The sequence below is a fragment of the Osmerus mordax genome, chromosome 3, assembly GCF_038355195.1.
Source record: "Osmerus mordax isolate fOsmMor3 chromosome 3, fOsmMor3.pri, whole genome shotgun sequence".
Classification (NCBI taxonomy): Eukaryota; Metazoa; Chordata; class Actinopteri; order Osmeriformes; family Osmeridae; genus Osmerus; species Osmerus mordax.
In genome coordinates, this window is record NC_090052.1 from 2,712,019 (window position 1) to 2,735,320 (window position 23,302).

Sequence of the window (23,302 nt, forward strand, 5' to 3'; positions counted from 1 at the left end):
CTGTCAGCCAATAGCGCGCGCCCTTCTCAACCGTTCGTTACAATATATAATTCAAAGTGAAGAAATTACCCTGTCCTTAACCGTACAATATGGGAGTTAAGCGATATATTTTTAGATATTGCTTCCTATTTTGAATTTTAAAACGAAATTAATGATACTGATAAATGTCCAGAAGTACGCCAACAGATTTCCTTTTTCGTGATAGTGTTGCAATTAAAATCCACTTCAAACTCAGACCACATGATGGCGGTATGCACTTTCAAATGTTTAGAAGGACACGACCTCCGCTGTGGACTTTCACAAACTCTAAATCCTTTCAATAGCAGTTCAGAAAAACAAATAGGCAACAACGCCCGTGTGTGCGTGTGATGTGATCTTTTCTCAAAACATATTGTAAAAGATTAGGCTATAGATAAACTCTATAGGCTGGATTACCCAGATTAGGTAAATCAGGATTTACCAATAGGCTAGTTACAATTTATAGGGAATGTATACATTTTGAATACTCAGCTATACCCATATGAAACACTGTATTTTAAAACCATGAGGACAATCATTAATTTTTCTTTCGGGACAAGCCAGGCTTCTTCGTCCGGTATTTTGGGTAGACGCCTACTATAATGTGGACAATCGACCCCTTTGTGCGGCCAACTCTGTGCCACAGCAGGCAAAGCCCACCTGAGCAGTTTAGCACAGTGGAGCAGAGAAGGGAGGCACAACCTAGGCTATCCATGTTGCTCAGCGACCAATATCCAGAAAATCAGTTGTGATCCTTTGAGAAAAGACTTGTCATATCATGATTGCAATTGTGAAATGGTTTGACAAGAGAGTCGGACGGGATGCGCACAGCTGTTTGACAACCGGATAATCACCGTCGCGTGCTTTTGCATTTGGATATACTTCCATGTAGAAGGATTTTAGGTATGCATATGACCACAGACTAAATGGAGTAATCAGGAGTTACCATTTAATGCTCCACCGCTGCCTCAAGAGGATTTTATTTGCTTGTGATTTGGATACCATGGATATTTCCATCTCTACTGATTGAATTATAATTTTTGATGTGACCCTTTTCTTCAACCCGATTTTTGTTACTGGCTCCGGGATACAGTAAGGAAGACCCTCCAGTGATTCCTACAGTAGGTGGATAATTATTAAAGTAGCCTACTCTACACCCAGATGGCTACCAATGTTGCTATTCGCCCCAGTGTGGAATTAAATTTTTCTGGTTCTGAAAATGAGAATTGAATTTTCAAAGGCAAACAGTTCTGAGATTTTCTTTTAATCTTTGAGTCACAACAAGTGCAACCAGGTGTGCAAGCTGTGCTTTCATGTCAGTCCATCCGGCAGTCAGGGAACAGTCAAGTCTGACAACATAAAGTAGACCACTTAACATGCTTTATTTCAGCATTCAAAATAATTAAAAACATCTCAAATTATTATACATATACAAAATAGGTACAGATCCTCTTGTTTTAATCCCCCAAAGCCGTCTGCTTCTCTCATAATGTCATGATTTTGTTCTATTTTTCTCTTTTCAAATGGTCAAAAACCCTTCGCAAAAAAAAAACATGAAAACCAAAAAAAAACGAAAAAAAAAAAAAAACTAGGACAGTTAGGGGGAAAAGAAAGGAGAACTGCTAGAAGCAATTGGACAAAAAAAAGGACGGGGACGGGTGGGACAAAAAAAACAAACAAAAAAAATTAAAACAACAACCAAAAAGTGTCTAAAAGGATGGTAAACAGACTCAACCAGTCCACCCGCTAGCTACACCCGACAGAACTGTGCGTCTCGCAACTACAGTACCCCTCCCTCAGGCTCTGCCACGCAGAAACCATCGCCTCAGAAGCATCTGTTACGACTGGACAAGATAACGTACTTTAGCACCGAAGGCCCTGCACACAAGAATGACAACGACACATTAGCACAATACCATCACCCGTGGCAGCAAGGACCTCATTAAGAATAGCACCTATTTCAGCTGTCTCTTTCAACCATACTTCTGCTGTGTAAAATCTAACCGTGGGGTCAACCAACGCTGGGTAAGGTGGATTTCCTGTTTGAGGTAGCCATTAGATATAAAAAGAAGACGTCAAACCCATGTTTTCTGCTGATGTTGCTAACCTACTTGATGTGACTTGGCGACAGAATAACCACGACAACCGCTCGACCAGGTGGGCACAACAACGAGACACTTCACTGTCAGTTTGACCATTTATTCAACACCTGAAAGTGGTACAAAGCATTGGATTTCTCTTTTTGTTTTTCATTGTCCTTCCGCAGTGGTAAAAAAAAAGTCACCTGTTTCGTGATGTTGTTGTCTGTTAACTCCAGAGAGTAGGGGAGAGATTTTACACGTTATAAGTATATATTATTTTCTTGTTGCCAGTGAAACAAATGTCTTCTAAAGTATCCTTGGTGTGTAGATGGTGGTAAAATAGTGGTCCCAAAAAAATCAGCTTGACAACACACGACCTCTGTCCTCTGTGCAGTTTTAGGCAAGTGGACCATTTGAACGGCCAAATGAAATTCTAGGAGGGTGTTTTAAAAAAAATGCATAGAAAAGGTTTGTTTTAGAGAGATGACTGCTAGAAAAAAAACACACACATACACACACACAATTTCAAGTCCAGATTTCTGTTTTACAAGAAGCAGACAGGGCCAACTTCAATGCCAAATTCCTGGTTGGGAGCACCAACGTCCATAGGAGCGATGTCAATAATTGGGAGGCGAGCTGTTTTGGTTGTCTTGTAGTCGATGACTGTCTTGCCCCATGCACCAGTGTGCGACTGCGATGAGAAAGAGAGGGAAAGAAACAGCGAGGGAGAGACAGTTAGACCCCACAATGAAACATTTCCATCCTTCTCAAACAGCACGTCGCCTAGAGTCCTCAGCGTTTGTGTCTCTGACTGCTATGTGGGGCTGATTTAAACGAGGCATGCACAGTTCGTGCACTCTCTCCCCCCTCATCAACCGAAACTGCTGTTGGGCAACAGGTTCACCCACTCGACATCCCAAAGCAACTCTTAAGTATCACTGCCCACAGTGAGAGAATACGTGCTAAAACAGCCTGGATGTCTGCGTGCGTGTTTACAGTATGTGTGTGCATCTGTATGTGTTTACAGTATGTGTGTGGGTCTGTGTTTGTGTTTACAGTATGTGTGTGGGTCTGTGTGTGTGTTTACAGTATGTGTGTGCGTCTGTGTGTGTGTGTGTGTGTGTGAGGACAGGCCCCACGAGAGAGCGAGCGAGCGAGGTCCTCACCGTGCAGCCGTCCTCGGTGACGCTGTAGGTGAAGCGGCTGTTGCCCTCGGCCCTGATCTCGATCTCGTTGGAGCCCTGCAGCAGCAGAGCCTTCTTCAGGTTGCCGCTGGCCTGGTCCATGTAGGCGATGCTGTTCTTGCAGTGGTAGGTGACGTTCTGGCTGGCCTCGGTGGCCATCAGGCGCAGGAAGGTCAGCTGGATGTTGACATCCTCAGGCCTGGAGCCCTCGCTGCCGTACTCGAACTGTCCCCGATGGGGGAGGAGGGAGGAAGGGAGACAGAGAGAAAGTTAGGGCATTTGTGGTTCTCCACAGGCTATTCACATCATGCAGTCATGTCTCAAGCTTGTAGTCTGTCATTATAATGTGTTTTACTTAGCTGAGAAATTCAGTTTTGTAATTGTCATGCTTTTTGTGGAACTGGCTTTGTGTTTTAACAGAGCTTAAAGGAAAGTTTTTTTCGAATGGAAACCATGAACAGGTTTTACTCTGCTAAAAAGGTTGACATCTAACTATTTGGACTTTCTAGCAAAAACGGCTCGTCTAGTGGCTTCATTTAAGTAAACAACATGTTCTTTTAAGAAATCTTCTCAAGTGAAAAGCCCTTACTGCAAATGTACTTGTTCTAAGCTAAAGCAAGCTCACGACGAACGTTTCCGCAGTTCAACTTGACCTCATTTGAGTTCCCGTCAGCGGGGTGTACCGCAGCCTCACCTGGAAGCCGTCGGTCATGGCCTCTCCGAACCAGACGTGCTTCTTCTCCTTGATGTTCTTGCTGGTGTACCAGCTCTTCTTGGGGATGTCAGCCTGGGTTGGGTTGACGCAGGTCTCTCCAGTGTCCATGTTGCAGTAGACCTGGATGGCATCCTGAGTGCAGCCCTGGTCGGGGTCGATCCAGTACTGACCTGAGAAGAGGAGGAGAGGAGAGGAGCATGATCTCTCTGAACACCGACGCCGCACCAATGCGAGGCTTGCGCTCCCGGATTCAGGGCGGTCCCCGGGGGGGCCTGGCGTTGGTGATCAGGCGGGAGCGGGACTCACCGCTCTTCCAGTCGGGGTGGCACATCTTGAGGTCGCGGCAGGTACGGGCGGGGTTCTTCTTGGTGCCGTCGGGGCTGCGGATGTTCTCGATCTGCTGGCTCAGGCTCTTCAGGGTGGAGTCCACCTCCAGGTCGCGGTCGCGCATCACGTTGGCGTCGTCGGCGCGGAACATGCGGAAGGGATCGGGGGCCTTCTCCTGGGCGGGCTGGGAGATGAAGCCCATGTCGAATCCGCCGCCGGGGGGACCAGGAGGTCCTGGGGGTCCAGGGGGGCCGGTGGGTCCCTGGGTTGAGGAGACAGGGAACACGGGGGTAAGCCGAGACAGCGTGACAGGAAGGGAAGGAATTCTCAACGTAAAGAAAACCTTGAATCGTAGACGGCGGGAGAGAGAAAGTTGAAGGGAACAGGAGTGTGAGGAGAAGCAGGGTTTTCAGAGAGGAGGAGGTGGAACGGGGGCTTACGGCAGGTCCCATCTCTCCACTGCGACCACGGGGTCCTGGGGGTCCGGTTGGGCCGGGCAGACCGCTCATCCCATCCTTACCACCGGCTCCAGCAGAACCAGAAGGTCCCTGGTGATGGAAAACAACAGGTTAGCATACCCGGGTCTGAACCTCTCTTGGGCAGAGTGTGTTTGCTCCTAGGAGTTGTGACTGTGGCGATGAAGCTGCGGGTGACTCACTCTGGGTCCAGCAGGGCCGGAGGATCCAGCGGGTCCTTGCTCTCCGGAGGGTCCCTAGAGGCACAAAAGCACCAGAGCACGGCTCAGTCACGGACTGAAGACACGGAGGCTGTCGTGAGTGTGTTTGCGGATGTGTCGCATCACAGGAGGCTGCGTGTGTGTGTGGAGATGCGGCGTTCCTAAGCGACGCTTCCGGAACCTTGGAGAACTCACAGCGGGTCCAGGTGGTCCCTGCATTCCGGTGAATCCACGGTGTCCCTTCATGCCTCTCTCTCCAGCCTCGCCGGTCTCTCCCTTGTCTCCACGGGCTCCAGCAGATCCCTAGGTTACACAGGGACAGCGGTCAACAGCAGTGCTCACACACGCTCAGACAGGATCCATGGGGAGATCCTCAACACGCTACACCAGGCCGTCTATAACCTGCACTAGGACAGGCACACTGAACCAAGACTACAGGTAGGATTTGGACATCATGGAGTGTGCTTTGCTCCCTGTTTAGGGAGTCAGGCTGCTGGTGTGTCGCTGCCTGGGGACAGTGGTAGTGGGAGTAGGCTAACAGAGATGTCTGGGTGTGGCAGTGGTGGGGTAACAGAGATGGGATACGTACGGCAGGGCCACGAGGACCAGCAGGGCCAGCGATGCCAGCAGGGCCGGCAGGACCCTGGAGAGAGAAGGAGGGAGAGAGAGATAGAGAGAGAGACGTGTCAGTCGATTACATCAGTACTCACAGCTTTATGGCACTTTATTGGACGTCATCTTGACTGTGTTTGAGGTCACGTGAGGCAGGACCAGACAGGGGCTCCTGTGGGGCCCACAGCCCGTGTGTGGAGGACCGCAGCGGGCTGAGTCAGACCGGGGTACTCACAGACTCTCCACGGTCACCAGACTTTCCAGCGGGGCCGACGGGACCGGGGGCACCAGGGGGTCCGGGGGCACCGGAAGCACCAGCAACGCCACTCTCACCACGGTCTCCCTACACACACACACACACAGAGACACACAGAAACAAAAGATCAGCCAGATGATATATATTTAGGGAACCCTTAAATGAATTGAATGAATATGTATTAGTAGTGTGGGGGTGTCATCTTTAAGAGTGCCACGGATTGGTGTGGAAAGTGATCTGTGACGCCGAGAGGGTCGGCGGAGCAGGGTGGCGGTTCGACCGCTCGTCCTTCTCACCTTGGGTCCAGCAGCACCATCGCGACCAGAAGGTCCCTCATTACCGGGGCTTCCCTAGGAAACACAAACACCGGCCGTCAGTCACAGGCGCTGCCATGGCAACCCTCCGACCCGCACCATCGGGCGCAGCCGTCAGGTTCCACAAAGTGACAAGGCGTAGGCGGTGATCAGCCGTCTCACACACACACACACACACACACACACACACACACACGGCACAGCCTGTCCCGGAGGAGATACCGGAGGTGTGTGCTTGACAGCGTCTCTGTCTGGGAGAGACGCTGCGGGGTGAGAGGGTCGGTCTTACCTCGCGACCCGCCTCTCCGGGGGCTCCTCCCAGTCCAGGGGGTCCCATGGGGCCTGGGGGTCCACGCTCGCCAGATGGGCCTCCGGGTCCCTGCTTGCCTGGCTCTCCCTATGGGGGGGTTGCAGAGCAGAGCTGGATTAGACCCTGGTCTAGTTTGCGTGGGATTACAATGCTAGATCGTTACTGGATCTAAGGGCCTGAGCAGGTCAGATGTGACTCTTGGGGTTGAACTCACGGAAACTCCGGCGAGGCCTGGGAATCCACGCTCTCCTCTCTGTCCGGGCAGACCAACAATACCACGCTGACCGGCGATACCGTGTGGGCCGGGGATACCAGAAGAACCCTGCAGGGGGAGACACAGGTCACCAATTCTGCCCCAAGATGCTCTCAAGACACACAGAAACTCCTGACCGATTCCTGTTCGTCAAGTTCAGTCGACGAGCAAGTTCAGATGAATTACAAGGCTATGTTGACATTCTATGAAGAATGACCAGATTGACATTTCTCCTCGCTGTGTGGCTAAAGATGCACAGATGGTTTTCTCTGTCTGTCTGTCTGTCTGGGGTTCATTGGCACACTGGTAAGTCACTGGGCTTAGAAACCTCCTGCTGTCTACCAGGGGGCTGTGAGCAGAGACCCTGCTCTACCAGGGGGCTGTGAGCAGAGACCCTGCTCTACCAGGGGGCTGTGAGCAGAGACCCTGCTCTGCCAGGGGGCTGTGAGCAGAGACCCTGCTCTACCAGGGGGCTGTGAGCAGAGACCCTGCTCTGCCAGGGGGCTGTGAGCAGAGACCCTGCTCTACCAGGGGGCTGTGAGCAGAGACCCTGCTCTGCCAGGGGGCTGTGAGCAGAGACCCTGCTCTACCAGGGGGCTGTGAGCAGAGACCCTGCTCTGCCAGGGGGCTGTGAGTACTTACAGGAGCACCCTCTCCTCCGGGGTTACCCTTCTCTCCCTGGGCGCCTGGGGGTCCAGCAGCTCCAACCTCACCGGGGCGGCCGGCGGGACCGGTCTCTCCACGGTTACCCTTCTGGCCCTCCTTACCGGAGGGGCCTGCGGGTCCTGGGGGTCCGCTGTTGCCCTGGGGGGAGGGAGGGAGGGAGAGAAGTGGTTAGAGAATCCCCCAGAACGATGTGGGGTTCGGGGGTGACGTTGTTGAGGTAACACAGATTATTGCGTCTGTGTGCCAGGTGCATGATGGGTAGGGTCCGGTGTGTATGCGACGGCACGGCAGGAAGTAGGTGCGGGGGATACGGGAAGTACTCACAGATGGGCCGGGAGGTCCAACTCTGCCAGCAGCACCAGGGAAACCAGTTGCACCCTGACCGGGAGGAGAGGAGGAGAGAGAGAGACAAACACTGCTCAGAATACTGACCTTGTCTCTGATCAGATAACATCGGCCACACTCGGTAAAAGTACTTCGTTAGATCCCCTGATGTCTGTAGAAAGGGATATGCTGTCCCTTAACTGTGGACTGCTTTGGCCACACTGGCTCAACCTGAACATTCATGCCAATAAAGCTTTTGGAATTTGAATTCGATATACTCACAGGGGGTCCGGCGGCACCGCGTGCTCCCTTGGCTCCGGTGTTTCCAACGGGTCCCTGCGTGGAAACACAGTCTACAGTCAGGGACCAGAACTCTGGAACCAAACCTCACCGGAATCGCCAGCGTCGAGGGTGTGTGGCGTTGGTATTGAGAGAGGGCCGAGAGGGGGGCTATGGTTGGGTTCAGTTCGTGGTTTACCTGGGGTCCAGCGGCTCCAGTAGCACCAGCGGGGCCGGGGGCCCCAGTCTCGCCCTTAGCGCCGTTGTCTCCACTCTCTCCCTTGGCACCAGGCTGGCCGTCAGCGCCCTGGAGGAGGGGGAGAGGACAGAACGATTACGATCCTCCCTCAAGAGTCTTTCTTTTAGGAGAAGCGTCTGGCTTATCTGGCGTCAACCAGGTTCGGGCAGTGGTATGGGTTTTACTTATCTGAATCAACTGTAGTCAACTGCAGAGTGTTCTATAGACAGTGTACATCTTAAAGGTGTGTGTATGTAGGTGTGTGTGTGTGTGTGTGTACTCACGGGTGGTCCAGCGAACCCAGCGGGTCCAGAAGCACCAGACTCACCACGCTCACCCTGGGGGAGGAAGGAGAAGGGTCAGTTGGGAGGGCTGTGGTCAGACAGCTCATAGCAGCACCGTGGGAACAGACCAGATGAACTTTCCACAAGGTCATCCTTTCAACCCCAAGTCGTGGATTTTGCTATTCTCCTTTGTGGAACTTTGTGAATTTTCCATGGTGTGTGCTGCAGTCAGTCAGGGTGTCTTAGTGTATGTGGTAGGGGTAGGGGTATGGTTAGTAGTGTTTGAGGTTTTTTCCTGTCCCTAGCATGTCTGGGTACAATATCTGGGGTCATTTCCTCTCCTGGGGGATTCTGGGTACAGTATCTGAGGTCATTTCCTCTCCTGGGGGATTCTGGGTACAGTATCTGAGGTCATTTCCTCTCCCGGGGGATTCTGGGTACAGTATCTGAGGTCATTTCCTCTCCTGGGGGATTCTGGGTACAGTATCTGAGGTCATTTCCTCTCCTGGGGGATTCTGGGTACAGTATCTGAGGTCATTTCCTCTCCCGGGGGAGTCTGGGTACAGTGTGGTGTTGAGGTACTCACAGGGGCACCACGAGCACCAGTAGGGCCAACTGCGCCGGCAGGGCCGCCCTCTCCCTTGTCTCCTGGAGCTCCACCAGGGCCGGGGGGTCCGATGGGGCCGGTCATGCCTCGGATGCCATCCTTACCGGGGGCACCGTCAGCACCCTTGCCTCCTTGGTCTCCCTGGAAACGAGAGAGGATGAGAGGAATCGTTTAGGAGTCGTCCTCCTGGACCAGAGGGCGCTGAGAGGAGCTGAGGGCAAGTGTTTGTTTGCGCCAGACTTCAGTGAGTGTAGTAACTGTAACTGTATGTGTGTGTGTGTGTGTCTGTAGTGACAGGGTGTGTGTGTGTGGTGACAAGGTCCGTGCCAGGTACTCACTCTGTCTCCCTTGAGTCCGGGCAGGCCAGCGGCTCCGCGTTCTCCAGGCATGCCCTGCAGACCAGGGGGTCCCTGGGCTCCGGGAGCACCAGCAGCACCAGCCTCGCCCTGGGGGGGGGGAGAGAGAGAGCGGTACATCAGCGTGTGCATGGAGGGAGCAGTGGGGCCGAGCCTGCGTGGTTGCGGTGGTCTCCCGTGTGGAGGGGGTTGGTCCTCCTCACCTTGGCTCCGTCGTTACCGCCAGAGCCAGGGGATCCGCGGGCACCGGCGGGTCCAACTGGGCCAGGGGCTCCACGCTCACCGGGGAAACCTCTGTCACCCTGGGAGAGGGAAGGAGGGCGGTGCGGGAGGGTGGTTGGGGAGAGGAGAGGAAGAGGAGAGGGAGGGAGAGAGGGAGGGAGCAGCCAGTTAGCACCACGGCACAACAGGAAGTAGTCATGTGTCTTCTGTTGACTGAGTGTGTGTCCCTGTGGCTGAATGCTGGGACCAGGCTTCCAGCACAGCCAGGGGGGGTGATACTCACTCTGGATCCAGCAGGTCCGGGGGCACCACCCTCACCGGGCAGACCCTGGAGAGAGACGAGACATCGGCCAGCGTTAGAGGGAACTCACGCCGTCACATTACAAACATGCATCAAAATAAATTGAAAATGCGGCCATCCCATGATACTGGCCTCTATAAACATTTATCTTTAAGAAGAAGCTCCATGGTCTCACCTGCTCTCCGGGCTTTCCAGTCTCTCCGAGGGCTCCTTGGGGTCCAGGGAGACCCTGTTAGGAAAGACACACAGACAGAAAGGGGTGTCATTGCTCCTGAAGGGAACAAAGAAGGCTTGGGATTGGTGGGATTGGGATAGGTCCTTGGTTTGGGATTGGCCTACCAGGAATCCGGCGGGGCCAACAGCTCCCTGCTCTCCTCTCTCTCCAGCGGGTCCCTGAGGGCCAAACGGGGACTCAAGTTAGAGGCTGCAGGTCAGGTGTCCAGGTGTGTGTGTGTGTGTGTGGGGGGGGAGTACAGGTGAAGTGTCCGTGTGTGTGTGTGTGTGTGTGTGTGTACTACAGAAGATAATGTCCATGTGTGTGTGTGTGTGTGTGTGTGTGTACTACAGAAGATAATGTCCATGTGTGTGTGTTACCAAAGAGATGTCCGTGTGTGGGGGATGTGATGCGGGGGAGTCGTTGGGAGAACAGTGCGAGTGTTGCATTGTGGGATGCTGGAGGGTGGTGAGCTACGTACAGCAGGTCCGGGGGCACCAGGAGCGCCGACATCACCGTCTTTCCCAGGGGCACCCTGGAGGAAGCAGGGCCAGGTTTACCATCAACACAACTACACAACTTACAGTACTTCCTGTTGCCTGGATGCGATTTGACGCTGTGTGAATGTGTCTTGGCCTAGCGTGGGCTTGCAGGGAGGGGTACTTACGACAGCGCCAGTGGGTCCCATCACTCCTCTCTCTCCAGGCTTGCCTCCCTCACCCTATGGGGTACAAGAACAGGGACAGGGGTTAGGCTCGGAGCCGCAGGGGGGGAGCAGCTGAGGTTCACAGCCCAGCCGAGGAGCAGCCGGGGCGGGGCGTCGTACTCACAGCGGTTCCCTTGGGTCCGGGGAATCCCATGACTCCGGGCTGGCCTCTGGCTCCGACGGGGCCTGGGGGTCCGGGGCGGCCATCTTGACCAGATGCACCCTGTCAGAGGAGAGATGGGGAGGAGGAGAAGAGGGGGAGGAGGGACGGAGAGAGGGAGAGGGTCAGGGCTCTGGTAGCAGAGACGGGTATATACCGTATGCGCTGTTTGTGCTGGTGTTATTGAAGCAGGATGGATGAGGAGCTGGGTGTGGTACTTACAACAGGTCCAGTCTTGCCATCGGGTCCAGGGCTGCCAGGGCTACCAGTCATACCCTGGAGGGCACGGGAGAGAGAGGGCAAAGGTCAGCCATGGCAAATCCACAAATACAGGAAGACACTCTCACAACTGTAGGAGCTTCTGCTGTCAGAGAGAGAGATTGAAACAGACAGACAGACAGACAGGGAGGTAGAGAGAGAGAGACTGAGATAGACAGAGGGGTAGAGAGAGAGAGAGAGAGAGAGAGATGGAGACAGAGAGGTAGAGATAGACAGATACAGGCAGACAGATAGAGAGACATTGAGATAGACAGGGAGAGACGGAGGCAGGCAGGAACGTGACTCACCTTAGATCCAGGCATGCCAGCCTCTCCGTTGCGACCAGGCTCACCGGTAGAGCCCTTGGCTCCAACCACGCCGGGAGATCCACGCTCACCAGTGGCGCCCTGACACAGAGAGACAGGACGGTGAGCTCAGAAGTGTGTGTGTGTATATATATGTGTGTGTGTGTGTGTGTGTGTGTGTGTGTGTAAAACTCACTTTGGGGCCACCAGCTCCATCAGCACCAGGGAAACCACGGCTACCAGGGGCACCCTAAAGGAGACAACACGCGTTAGACCGGTAACACACTCAGTCCGACCAGGAAATAAACCGTGCCAGGAAGGAACAAAGATGTACTGAGGAAACTCGACAGTTATTCTTGAAGAACATATCGAGAAGCGCAAGAACTAGTCTACTGAATGCTGTTGCTACAGTGAGATATAGGCTTGTGTCCATGAATGGGAAACTGGGCCATCTAACCACCTAAGCGGTTTCCCAGTCACTGGGGAGTATAATAGCTGCCCTCTTGTGGTCAGAGAAGACACAGCACCAGGAAGTGGGCTTTGGGCTGTAGTCTCATGCAGCTTGTTGATAAGCCATGGAGGTTATTATCTGGATAACAGGCTCAGAACAGCTCAGCACATAATCTCTCCATAAAACTATGATCTAATTATAGATGTGTCAGTTGGGAGTTGAGACAAATGTTGTTGTTGTTGTGTCTACACAACACTGGTACTGGTAGCTGTGGAGATGCTTGGTGTAAAGGAGGGTGTTGTGTTCAACAGGAGGGGAGAGAGAGGTGGTTCTGAGAGACACCTTAGATGACCTTTATAGTGGTAGGATTCAGAGAACTGGTGAATACTGGTGGTCCTTTTGGGGGGGGGGGGGCACGTGTTGGGGTGGTGGGGAAAAAACACAGAAAGGTGGGCGCGAGAGGCAGACAGATGGCAGGGGGGACAGAGAGAGGGTGTGTGTGAGAGAGACAGAGAGAGAGAGAGAGAGAGAGAGAGACAGAGGAAGCTCAGTGACTGAGCTCTCCCTCGCTCCTCTCCGGGGGGGAGGGGGGGGGGGGGCGTGTCGGGCAGACTCACGCGCTCTCCGGGGGCTCCTCGGCCACCAGCACCGCCGGGCTCTCCACGGGCACCTCTCTTGCCCTCCTCTCCTGCAGAGCCGGGGGGTCCCTGCACTCCTGGGGCACCCTGGGAGACAGACACACACTTCAGCTCTCCAGGCTCTCCGGTCCAGTTCGGCGGTTAAGACCAGGTGAAGGCCAGTTGAAGACCAGGTATACTTACAGCCTCTCCCTTGGCACCAGCCTCACCCTTGGCACCGGGGGCACCAACCTCACCCTGGGATCAACAAAAAACACGACATCAGATGAGGGAGACGGGATCCATGCCCACCTCGCCTGAACCAGTATCGCTTGTGTCTCGTATACCGTGACATCATCTCATCCCTTATTCTGGATTGGTCCAGGTGGTCCAGGTGTGTGGTGTGTGTGTAGAGAGGCAGGCGTGTGGTCCAGGTGTGTTTAGAGAGGCAGGGTTTTGTCCAGGGTGTGTGGTGTGTTTAGAGAGGCAGGTGTGTGTGGTCCAGGTGTGTGGTGTTTGTAGAGAGGCAGGGTTTGGTCCAAGGTGTGTGGTGTGTGTAGAGAGACAGGGGAGGAGGACTCACAGTGTTTCCCTTGGGGCCGGGGGCTCCTCCTGCTCCTGACGCTCCGGGGGGGCCACGGGGGCCGGGGAATCCGGGGGCTCCAGCAATACCAGCAGCACCCTATAGGGGGCAGCGCACACAACACGCATGGTCAGAAATGCGACAAGCGCTAACATCTCAAACTAAACAGAAAAAACAGCAAAGAACTTTACTAGGATGTCCTACGTCAAATTTGTCTCAATTATTTGAGAGGCTTGTAGCAGAGAGTAAGACAACCATTAAAGTTGGTATGAATTGATAATAGTCCATGACTAACATGACTTGAGCAATCATATGTTTGCCAGAAGAAATCCTAGGCAGCCATCATGGCTGGATGGGTGAGGGAGAGATATGTAAGGGTTCTACTTGCAGGGGCACAGCCATCATGGCTGGATGGGTGAGGGAGAGATATGTAAGGGGTCTACTTGCAGGGGCACAGCCATCATGGCTGGATGGGTGAGGGAGAGATATGTAAGGGGTCTACTTGCAGGGGCACAGCCATCATGGCTGGATGGGTGAGGGAGAGATATGTAAGGGGTCTACTTGCAGGGGCACAGCCATCATGGCTGGATGGGTGAGGGAGAGATATGTAAGGGGTCTACTTGCAGGGGCACAGCCATCATGGCTGGATGGGTGAGGGAGTGATACAGTTTGTGGGGGGGTCTACTTACAGGGGCACCCTTCCCACCAGGATTTCCATCAGCTCCGTTGTTACCCTGTGAGAAGGCAGACAAATCAGACAGGTTAGGCGGATGACACCTTCCCATAGATCCGGTGTTCTAGAAGCTTCTCTGGGTTCTGCTCCCAGGTCTAATAGGGTTCTGGAGGGAACACTCACGGAAGGTCCAGCAGCGCCAGCAGGTCCGGGGTTTCCAGCCTCTCCACGGGATCCCTGGGGTCCCTCAGGGCCACGGGCTCCCTGGGCACCAACCTCTCCCTGTGGGGGCCCAAACACAAACCGTCAGCAGAGTTGGAAACAGGAGTTTGCTGAGGTCATGCCCAGGAGAGGGGGAGGAGGGCAGGGGGGAGGGAGGGAGGTGCGTGTGAGGGAGGGGAGAGGGGAGGAGAGAGGGCCTCACCTTGGATCCGGGGCCACCTGGGAATCCAGCGGGACCTGCAGGACCAGTGGGGCCCTGGGGAAGACAACAGGACATTAGAACACGGGACGGGACCGCCATTAGATACACGTGGCTGGGATAAACCGACGGGATCCCAATGTGAACAATGTGACTGGTATCTGGTAGGAAAGCACGCAGCGGGGTGTGTATCTGAATGTGGGTGTCTGATGAACGGATGTAACATAGTGGGCATTGAGGCATCATGGTGAAGTAATAGAACAGGTGTGCAGGTGTTGGATGAGCGTTTGTAGGTGCATCATGGTGAAGTGATTGGACAGGTGATTGGACAGGTGCGCAGGTGTCTGGGTTGGTACTTACAGGGGGTCCGGCAGCACCAGCAGCACCATCGTTACCACGGGCACCCTGCAGGAGAGAGGGGGGGGGGAGAGAACCTGGGTCAGAGCCAACTACAGATCCCACAATCCTCGGCCCTGGAGACTGGCCATCTGATTGGCCCACAGATCCTTAGAGATTGCACATAGTCAGGCCTAATGCCCGACCAAGCCAAACTTACAGGGAGGGCGTTACATTCAGCACAAAACAGGTGTAGTGGAATGAGTGGTTGACAGTACTCTTGATGCAGGGTATAGTTTACTTTGTATGTTTATGTCTACCACTGTGTGTATTTGGGTGATGGTGTTGGGCTGTGTGAGGGTTGGGGTGGGGCGTAGGGTGTGGTCAGGGTTCTGGGGGGGGGGGGCAGTGTTGTCTGTGGGGGTGATGGTGTTGGGCTGTGTGAGGGTTGGGGCAGAGGGCCAAGGGCGTGGTCATGGTTCTGGGGGGGTCAGTGTTTCTGTGGGGGGACTCACAGCAGCTCCGTTGGGACCGGCACGGCCTCTCTCACCAGGCAGACCACGGGGACCCTGCAGGATGGAGAGAAAGAAGGAAGAGAGAGAACGAAAGAAAGAAAGGCAGAGAAAGAAAACGCGGGTTAGCCAGTGCACAGGTCATACACCTGGGCTAGGGCCTCACAGAAAAGTACTCAGTTCTTTCTGACTGCTGGTTGACTGATACGGCTGCTTCAAGACTGCTGGACTGCTAACTAGTAGGCTAATCATCATTTTACAAAGATATTTCTGCAGGTAGGTTTCACTCACCATGGCTCCAGGAGTTCCGTTCTCACCAGGTGAACCGCCCTCACCCTGGGGGCAGACGGACAGGTGAGCGCATGGAGGGGTGACGAAAGAAGAAAGAGAGGATGCGTGTCTTCTGTCTGTCAGGAGACGAAGGAAGAGAAGAGGGGTCTTACCTTAGGGCCGGCAGGGCCACCATCTCCCTTGGCTCCATCCAGACCGCTGAATCCCTGGAGGAGGAGAGGACGAGGTGGAGGGTGGAGAGAGGGGAGGATGGGGTAGAGGGTGGAGAGAGGGGAGGGTGGAGAGAGGAGAGAGGAGAGAGGGAGACCGTACGGTGTGGTTAGAAGAGGGGGCGTGGTGGAGTGTGTCTCCGCTGCGTTGTCAATGTTGATCGTGAGGGAGGCGGCCATTTTGGGGATTGCGACTCACTCTGTGTCCCTTGATGCCGGGCAGACCGGGGGTTCCGGGGAATCCACGAGCTCCCTGGAGAACGCGACGCGAAGAGAGAGAGAGAATAGAGAGAGACACACAAAGAGAGAACGAGAGAACATGTGAAAAAACTGCGAGAGGGTTGACTACCAGAGCGATGAAGATTCCTGTGGCTGGTTAGCTGCGTGTCACAGCAAGGCAGGGACCTGGACACTCACCTGAGGGCCGGAGGGTCCGCGCTCGCCTCCACGACCAGGCTTGCCAGACTCACCCTGCAGGGAGGGAAATAGTCAGGAGAGGGAGAAAGAAAGGAGGAAGGAGAGGAGGAAGACAAAAATACACGTTATTTCTGCTTCCACTGAGAATGAAAAGTAAACAAGAGGGAACTTGCTGGTTGCACCTAAAAACAACAGGGCAGACTCCCGGAATTCTTCTCCCAGACTTCTGTATATGGTATACTTTGTAAGGACTGTGGGCTAGCTCACAACAGCAGATATAACTGGGGTAACAGTCTAACCACTAATTATAGCTTTCTTTACAGGCTAAAAAAGAACATTATTGGTTGACTGTCTGACAGGAAGCTGAGTGGAGTATGGCGGGGGGGTTAAGAGGGTTCGTTTCCAAGGATACATATACTATTCTGGACTGTGTGGAAGGTAGGACTCTTGATTGCTTTGTTTTTAAACTCTTATGCATAAGGAGGAAGTGGTCATGGGGTGAGGAGGAAGGGAGGAGGAAGTGGTCATGGGGTGAGGAGGAAGTGGTCATATGTTGAGGAGTTTGTCAGGCTGGTGGACTTACATCCTCTCCGTTCTTCCCTGGTGGTCCAGCAGCTCCACGAGGACCCATGGGACCCTGTAGAAGACAAACCACAGGCTCAGTGTGTGTGTGTGGGTGTGTGTCTGTGTGTGTGTGGGTGTGTGTGTGCTTGCTTGCTACACAATTTGGATGGTGGATTGTCCAAAAATTAGAAAATACTCTCTTGCTAGAGAAATATTCACAATTAGCTAGGCCAGTGAGCCACAGAAAGTGATGACTGTTGTCTGTAAATATCTGAACTGTGTGTGACCTCCATCGACGACCCCGTGAACTTTGGGTCTTGATTAACACCGTGTGTATTGTCAACCCAATTTCCCAGGAGGCATAAACCTCCTTTTGGCATGGCAGATGTTTGTTAATGACATGTCAGTATCCGTGTGTTGTCAAGCAGTGTTATCATGTGTGATACTTACAGAAGCACCAGCCTCTCCAGGCTCACCAGGGGGACCAGTGAAACCCTGAGGTCCCTGTAGAGGGCGACAGAGAGACCAGGTCAGTACCAACATTGTGGTGCGTTCACATAGGGGAGGTTTATATGTGCTAGTGTCCATTATTGGATAAGGTATTTGGATCAGACAATATCTAGATGATGAGCCTTATACCTAATAAAATGACATGAGTAAAGTCAAACAATTACTTTTTAAGGAGACAAAGTTCTCCAAATGTATTTTAAAATGTAGAAAGTTTAGCTAATATTAATCTAAATATATTTATGTAATTAATCTGAAAAGATGTTGAAATATGACAACTACTGAAAATACATGCATACAACCATATATAAATTTAGAACGTCAATTTGACAACAAAACGTTTCAACTTTTCATTTCCTTTTTAACTCATCTTATGTTTATCATGTAAATATGTGAGGAAGAAGTGGTCATGTGAACAGGAGGAAGTGGTTATGTGGTAAAGAGGAAGTGAAGAGGAAGTGGTCATGAGTTAAGAAAGAAGTGAGGAGGAAGTGTTCATGAGGTCATGAAAAAGTGAGAATTATGTGAGCATGATGTAAGGAGGAAGTGGTCATGAGGTAAGGAGGAAGTGAAGAGGAAGTGGTCATCAGGTAAGGAGGAAGTGAGGAGGAAGAGGGTATGGGGTCAGAAAAAAGTGAGAGGTAACTGGTCATGAGGTAATGAGGAAGGGAGGAGGAAGTGGTCATAGAGTAAGGAGGAAGGAAGGAGGAAGTGGTCATGGAGTAAGGAGGAAGTGGAAGAATACTCACGCTAGCACCAGGAGATCCAGGAGGTCCACGGGGACCCAGGGGACCCTGTCAATCAAAATGCAAAAGGGGAGGAGTCAAAATAGGTGATAACTCACAAAATACCACAGAGAAAGCCAGAAATACAAATGCGGACACGACAATGTCTGATGAGTTGAGAGCAGTGAATCCCCTCTCATTCACGCCATGTATTAGATCTACTTGAGTCAGAATCCTTGAGATTAGGGTTCGGGCAAGGGGAGGGGTGGGGCTAAGAAGGGAATATGCCCTGTGCACAGCACTGTGGCTGTAGTTAAATGAAGGACAATGTGCTTCTCGCTCCCTATGTTGCAGTCGCTACCTTGGACAATGTGATTTGTATGGCAACACGTGTAGCATAACATAGGGTGACTGGCATTACTGCATGGGATCCTGTGTGTGGTGTGGGTTTCGTACCATGGGGCCTGGCACAGGCATGACACCAGACTTCTCATCAAAACCACCAGACATCTGAGGAGAAAAGTTCTGTAGGAGAGAGAGACACACGCACAGAGACAGAGAGAAGAGAGAGGGAGAGAGAGAGAGAGAGGGAGAGAGAGAGAGAGAGAGAGAGAGAGAGAATGAAAGAGAGGGAGGGGGGAGATTAATTATCAGTCATATACTTAATTTCTATGGCTACATTTGTAAGTTTTACCCATTCTCCTGTATCTACAGCCACATCTAAGAATGTTCCAGCAAGACAAAGCAATGTAATATTATCCTGGTTTCAGAGCTCCGCACTTCTGTCACCACCTGGCTGACTGCAGTCCACTTTCTCTGGTGATGCACTGCACGCTAATCAGGATAGTATTAGCTCCTGTCGTACATAATTCAGAAATCAGCTTCATATCATAAAGAGACATTTGCTGTGCTGGAAAGATTTTGGAGTATTTCTTTTTTTTTTATCGAGATCAGCAAGTTTACCATTAGACTGGAAATACTATCAATCAAACCGTCAGCTTGGCTCTGATACGCTTCCAGTTTTTTTTCCCCTCTCTATTTTTTGGCTAAGATACAGATCTCTGACTTTGAACCCCTGACCTTTTGAACTTGAGACTGATCTGGGACCTGTGTCAAGTGGCCCCATACATGTATTTCTATGGACCTTAAATATGCACTGATCTGAGCTCAGCTCCCCAGCCTTGTAAATGTGTAAATAAGACCCAGGGGGCCTGATTTAACCCACCCAGGTTTGAAATACTTTCCAACCTCCCATTACCAACCCAACCCTTTAACTCAAGTCCAAACTGACAGCAGGTCAGTGTTTAGAGTCAAACATGCCCCGTTAGCACTGAGAACATTTCTGATCCAGCACATAGGCTGATCCTCATCAGCCCTGTGCTCACAGCGGAACACAGATAGCTCCTGGTTTAGGGTGAGTAGAACCCTCTCTCCTCCTGCTCTACGTGGCTCCAGACCAGGATGTGTCCGGCCAGGCATACTTACTCCGCCAAGGCCTGGGGGGCCAGGGGGGCCTGGGGGTCCAGGCAGACCAGGCTGGCCGGGGATTCCATCGTTACCGGGCAAACCTGGAAGACCCTGTGGACAGGAGGGAAGACATGGAACAGTCAGCTGGGAGTCATCAGGAGTCATCTCCCAGACAGTCTGCGTGCACTGTGGGTTCAGGAAGGAATGAGGGCCAGGAGATCAGACTGCAATGAATACAGAGATACTGCACTGCATTTGGGACTTGAGTTCTTTTCTGACCATGAACTCTGATCGACTGAATCTCAGGACACAAAGTGAGTCTGCAGTTGTGACCACGAGACATGAAGGAATCAGACAGATGAAGCTGGTGAAGCGTGGTCCAGGAGAGGCCGAAACAGGTCCCTGTGGTCCCCACACTAGTCCCTACAGTACAAGAGCTACAACTGGGTATGTCAATGACTTGATGCTAAGCCGTTTCATTGCAGTCAGTTTAAAATGTCAGTTTACATTTTGATAAAAGATTGTAGCCACTGAAAAGCCTAAATACTGTCTTAACAGTACTCAAAACAACAACTAACCAGGGGAAGTTATGAGCTACATTAACTCTGATATCATATCAGATATGATATCCAACTCTTGCCAGAAAGAAAGCCAAATTCTTAATACTGTGGCTAACCGACAGTTACCAAACTGTCCACAGATAGTTCTACTTCTGGAGTTCTGATACAAAACTTTGATTTGCCAGTCTCTAAGCAGTACCAACAGCTAAAGTATTCAGGACCAGAGGCCTATGTTCCAGATGTTGAGCTAAGGCTCTCTACCCCACAAAGAAAACGTAGCAAGTAACCCTAACCTTAACACTTTGGGGTTATCAGCGACCAATCACCACCTGATTTGTAAAAACATCACAAACATGAGCTGGTGAAGAACAAGGAAGTAAACGTACTCTGTCTCCCTTGGCTCCACGGTCTCCCTTGGGTCCCTGGAAGAAACAGAATGTTGGCATTAGGTCAGAACTGGGAATTCAATTAATTATGCATTACACATACTATAAAAACTATAAAAATAACGCCAATGGCATTTTAAACAAAAGAGCATGTGCATACGTAAAGTATTTTGACTGATATCTCCTGATTATGTGTTTAGGCCGTTGGAAACATTTTTGACAAAATGAAAAAATAAAAAAAACATTTACCTCAACTTGACCTTGCTCCTCGAAGCCTACAGATGACAACAGGAAAGTAAACTGTTAAAATCTTTTAAATGACTTATCAGTTAACAGTCTCAAACTAAATTTGATTTAGCCTAATCTTAAATCTTAAAAGCTTAGCCTACAATTAGCAACTTTCCAGGGCAGGTCATGATTATAATGATATATTATTGGGGAGAATCATTTAGCTTCCAAATGCTTGATATGGGATTATGTTCATATGAATATCCAGAAAATAAATCATACCTAGGTTTTGCTAGGTCTGCAATTTAGAAATAAATCAAATTTGGAAGATAATAAAGTGTGAAACACAAGACTGCATCTATGTCAATGAGCCCAACTAGTTTGAGTTGGGGTCAATGCCTCTTATTCATTTCTCCGTTATTTTTGTTTTGAAAATGTAATCACTTTTCATCACTTCCTGAATTTAAACTGAATTGACCCCAATTCTGTTGTTAATATTCCGTCCAATTTCAGGAAAATTAAAAAAATGATGACTGGATTGAAAATAAATCCAAGTTTGTTCCATGATTACAATCCAGGTGATGCTCTCGACCACCCTCTGAAGCACAGAGGTTTAAGATTAGCTGAGGCCTAAAGCGCAGTCCATGCAGAGGCCGTTGACTCATAGCCGGAATTAAACCGTCGTACCATCGTCGGGGCAGATGGGGCAGCATTCGTCGTGGGGGATCACTGGATTGGGGCAGTCGGATGTGTCCTCGCAGATAACCTCGTCGCACATGACGGTGCCGCTGTCGCAAACGCAGATTTGGCATGGCTCTGGTTTCCAGACATCTCTATCGTTGTAGACCTGACCGTCCAACGTACAGCTGCCGCCGGCGCCTAGCGGGAGGGCAGAAAGGTCAATGTAAGTAAATATCAGTAATTTGGTGATCACACAAACTCAAATTTAAAATCCGGACAAGGCATATGCTGAACTAATTTGAACCCAATTCATGATTAGGCCTACCACTGCTGAAATTGCCACGTTGTTTAAAGTTAGACAGTAGCCTATAAAGTCAAACAATCCCCAATGCCAAAATCTCACAGTGGCTAAGTGGAAAACTTCCACGTCCCCTTTTCTGTTCTTCAGATTCTACAATAATTGAAAACTGTCGGCTTGGCAAGGACTCCCATTTTTCCCTCAGTGGAAAGTTCGCGAAGTCCGCATGTGTTTTCAATTATCATAAAAAAAAGTGTGTAGTGAGGGGAGGGGGCGATCGTCAACCAGCCAGATGTGGAACTTTCTAATGGTGACCACAGGGCGGCGCTGCAAGACCACTGGAGGCTGTGAACATCTGTACGCCCAGAGGCACAAAATGAATTTGACAAAAGATTTGGAAAACATCATCTGTGATTCCTTATCGTCTACATTTCGTTATACCCATCTTTCCTTTTTCCAAAGTTAAATACCATTCACAAACAAACCTATATTTTTTGGTCAAATGAATGGATCTGTTTGCATTTACATATCGTCTAGCTTACGTTTAGGTCACCATGTATCTTAAAACTGTCAGAAACAAAGCAACATTTTTTAAATTATTATTTTAAAGTCATTGGATTTAATTATGCCCTGGGTAAAGGGAGAGGATGGAAAACTCAAGGTCAACTGTTTTCATGGGGAAAGAATTAGCCTGGGGCTCAACTTGGCCAACTCACATTTGGCCTCAAGCAAGGACTGGCAGTGTCATAACTCAATACCATACCTTCAATGTCAGTAAGCAGGCAATGTATGTTTTACATCTAGTGCATGTTATTTCCATCCATAGATGGGAGATTGGTGGCTATTCTTGATGGGAATACCGTTCACTAGCATCATTCAGTACACCTCAGTCAAAGCTTCCAGCTGCTAAAATATGCAGCTTCGGGGCATCTGTTCAGAGCTGAGAAAAAGCGAGGCGCGTGTATCAACTCGTTCCACAGGCACGCGCGCATGGGAGTGAAGGCCCACAGTCAACGATGTGCAGCTCGAGCTGCAAGAGCTTTCCTTTGTGAATAGTTTGTCGGAAAGCATGTCAAAGTCAACTAAATAACAATTTACCACATACAGGTGAGTAGACTATCATAAATAAAAGACCTCGCTGCGGCCCACATCAAACTCCGTTAGACCCGTTCTCTCTAAGCATCTCAATGCATGCCTTTCCACATAGCATCGCCAGACGACACAAGAAAACACCCTAAAAAAGTGTCACTTACGATCGTCCTCTCCTTGTCCTCTTGCCACGAGCACTGTTGCGCCGAGCAACAGCGCTAACCGAATATCCACAAAGCTGAACATGTCTAAATATTAGACATGTAGACTCTTTGAGGCAAGGGAAAAGTTCTTTGTTTTCCTTTAGACTCCAATCATACAAGGTAGGGTCCGGTCTTCTGTATCTCCAATCCAGACCCCAGCAGAAAACTCCCTACTGCCTACAGAAAGTTTTTGCCCAGGCTTATATATGCCTAAATTATGGGGAGGTGCTGGGCTCACCAGCAAACTCCAACATGCTCACGTTCATGCAGAAGTTCCCTCCTTCCATCAGAGCGAGGGGCTGGATTAGACACTTTTTTTTCACCCAAAACGCAGGAAACTTGATCTTTCCAGCACAAAAAAAGGTGAAGGTTTAGTCTATCCTGTTTCAGATGGACGAAAGACCATATCGTCTCCAAT

At 51.0% G+C, this 23,302-nt stretch overlaps 1 protein-coding gene across 1 annotated transcript; it reads right to left on the reverse strand.

Annotated features, from left to right (window-relative positions):
* Window positions 1–1,381: 1,381 nt before the first annotated feature.
* Window positions 1,382–23,049, reverse strand: col1a1a (collagen, type I, alpha 1a). The gene is made up of 50 exons (XM_067233382.1): window positions 22,846–23,049; window positions 21,301–21,492; window positions 20,635–20,660; window positions 20,386–20,421; window positions 19,458–19,550; window positions 18,429–18,497; window positions 17,997–18,041; window positions 17,191–17,244; window positions 16,760–16,813; window positions 16,177–16,230; window positions 15,959–16,012; window positions 15,703–15,756; window positions 15,551–15,595; window positions 15,263–15,316; window positions 14,772–14,816; window positions 14,415–14,468; window positions 14,174–14,272; window positions 14,007–14,051; window positions 13,318–13,416; window positions 12,939–12,992; window positions 12,735–12,842; window positions 11,863–11,916; window positions 11,670–11,768; window positions 11,326–11,379; window positions 11,068–11,166; window positions 10,905–10,958; window positions 10,719–10,772; window positions 10,363–10,416; window positions 10,199–10,252; window positions 10,006–10,050; window positions 9,704–9,802; window positions 9,483–9,590; window positions 9,124–9,285; window positions 8,538–8,591; window positions 8,215–8,322; window positions 8,019–8,072; window positions 7,737–7,790; window positions 7,389–7,550; window positions 6,708–6,815; window positions 6,473–6,580; window positions 6,166–6,219; window positions 5,849–5,956; window positions 5,591–5,644; window positions 5,197–5,304; window positions 4,984–5,037; window positions 4,766–4,873; window positions 4,305–4,587; window positions 3,978–4,168; window positions 3,266–3,508; window positions 1,382–2,790 (listed from the first exon to the last, which is right to left on the reverse strand). The coding sequence occupies exons 1-50, from the start codon at window positions 22,925–22,927 to the stop codon at window positions 2,644–2,646; spliced, it is 4,350 nt and encodes a 1,449-aa protein (XP_067089483.1). The 5' UTR covers window positions 22,928–23,049; the 3' UTR covers window positions 1,382–2,643.
* Between the last annotated feature and the right edge of the window lie 253 nt (window positions 23,050–23,302).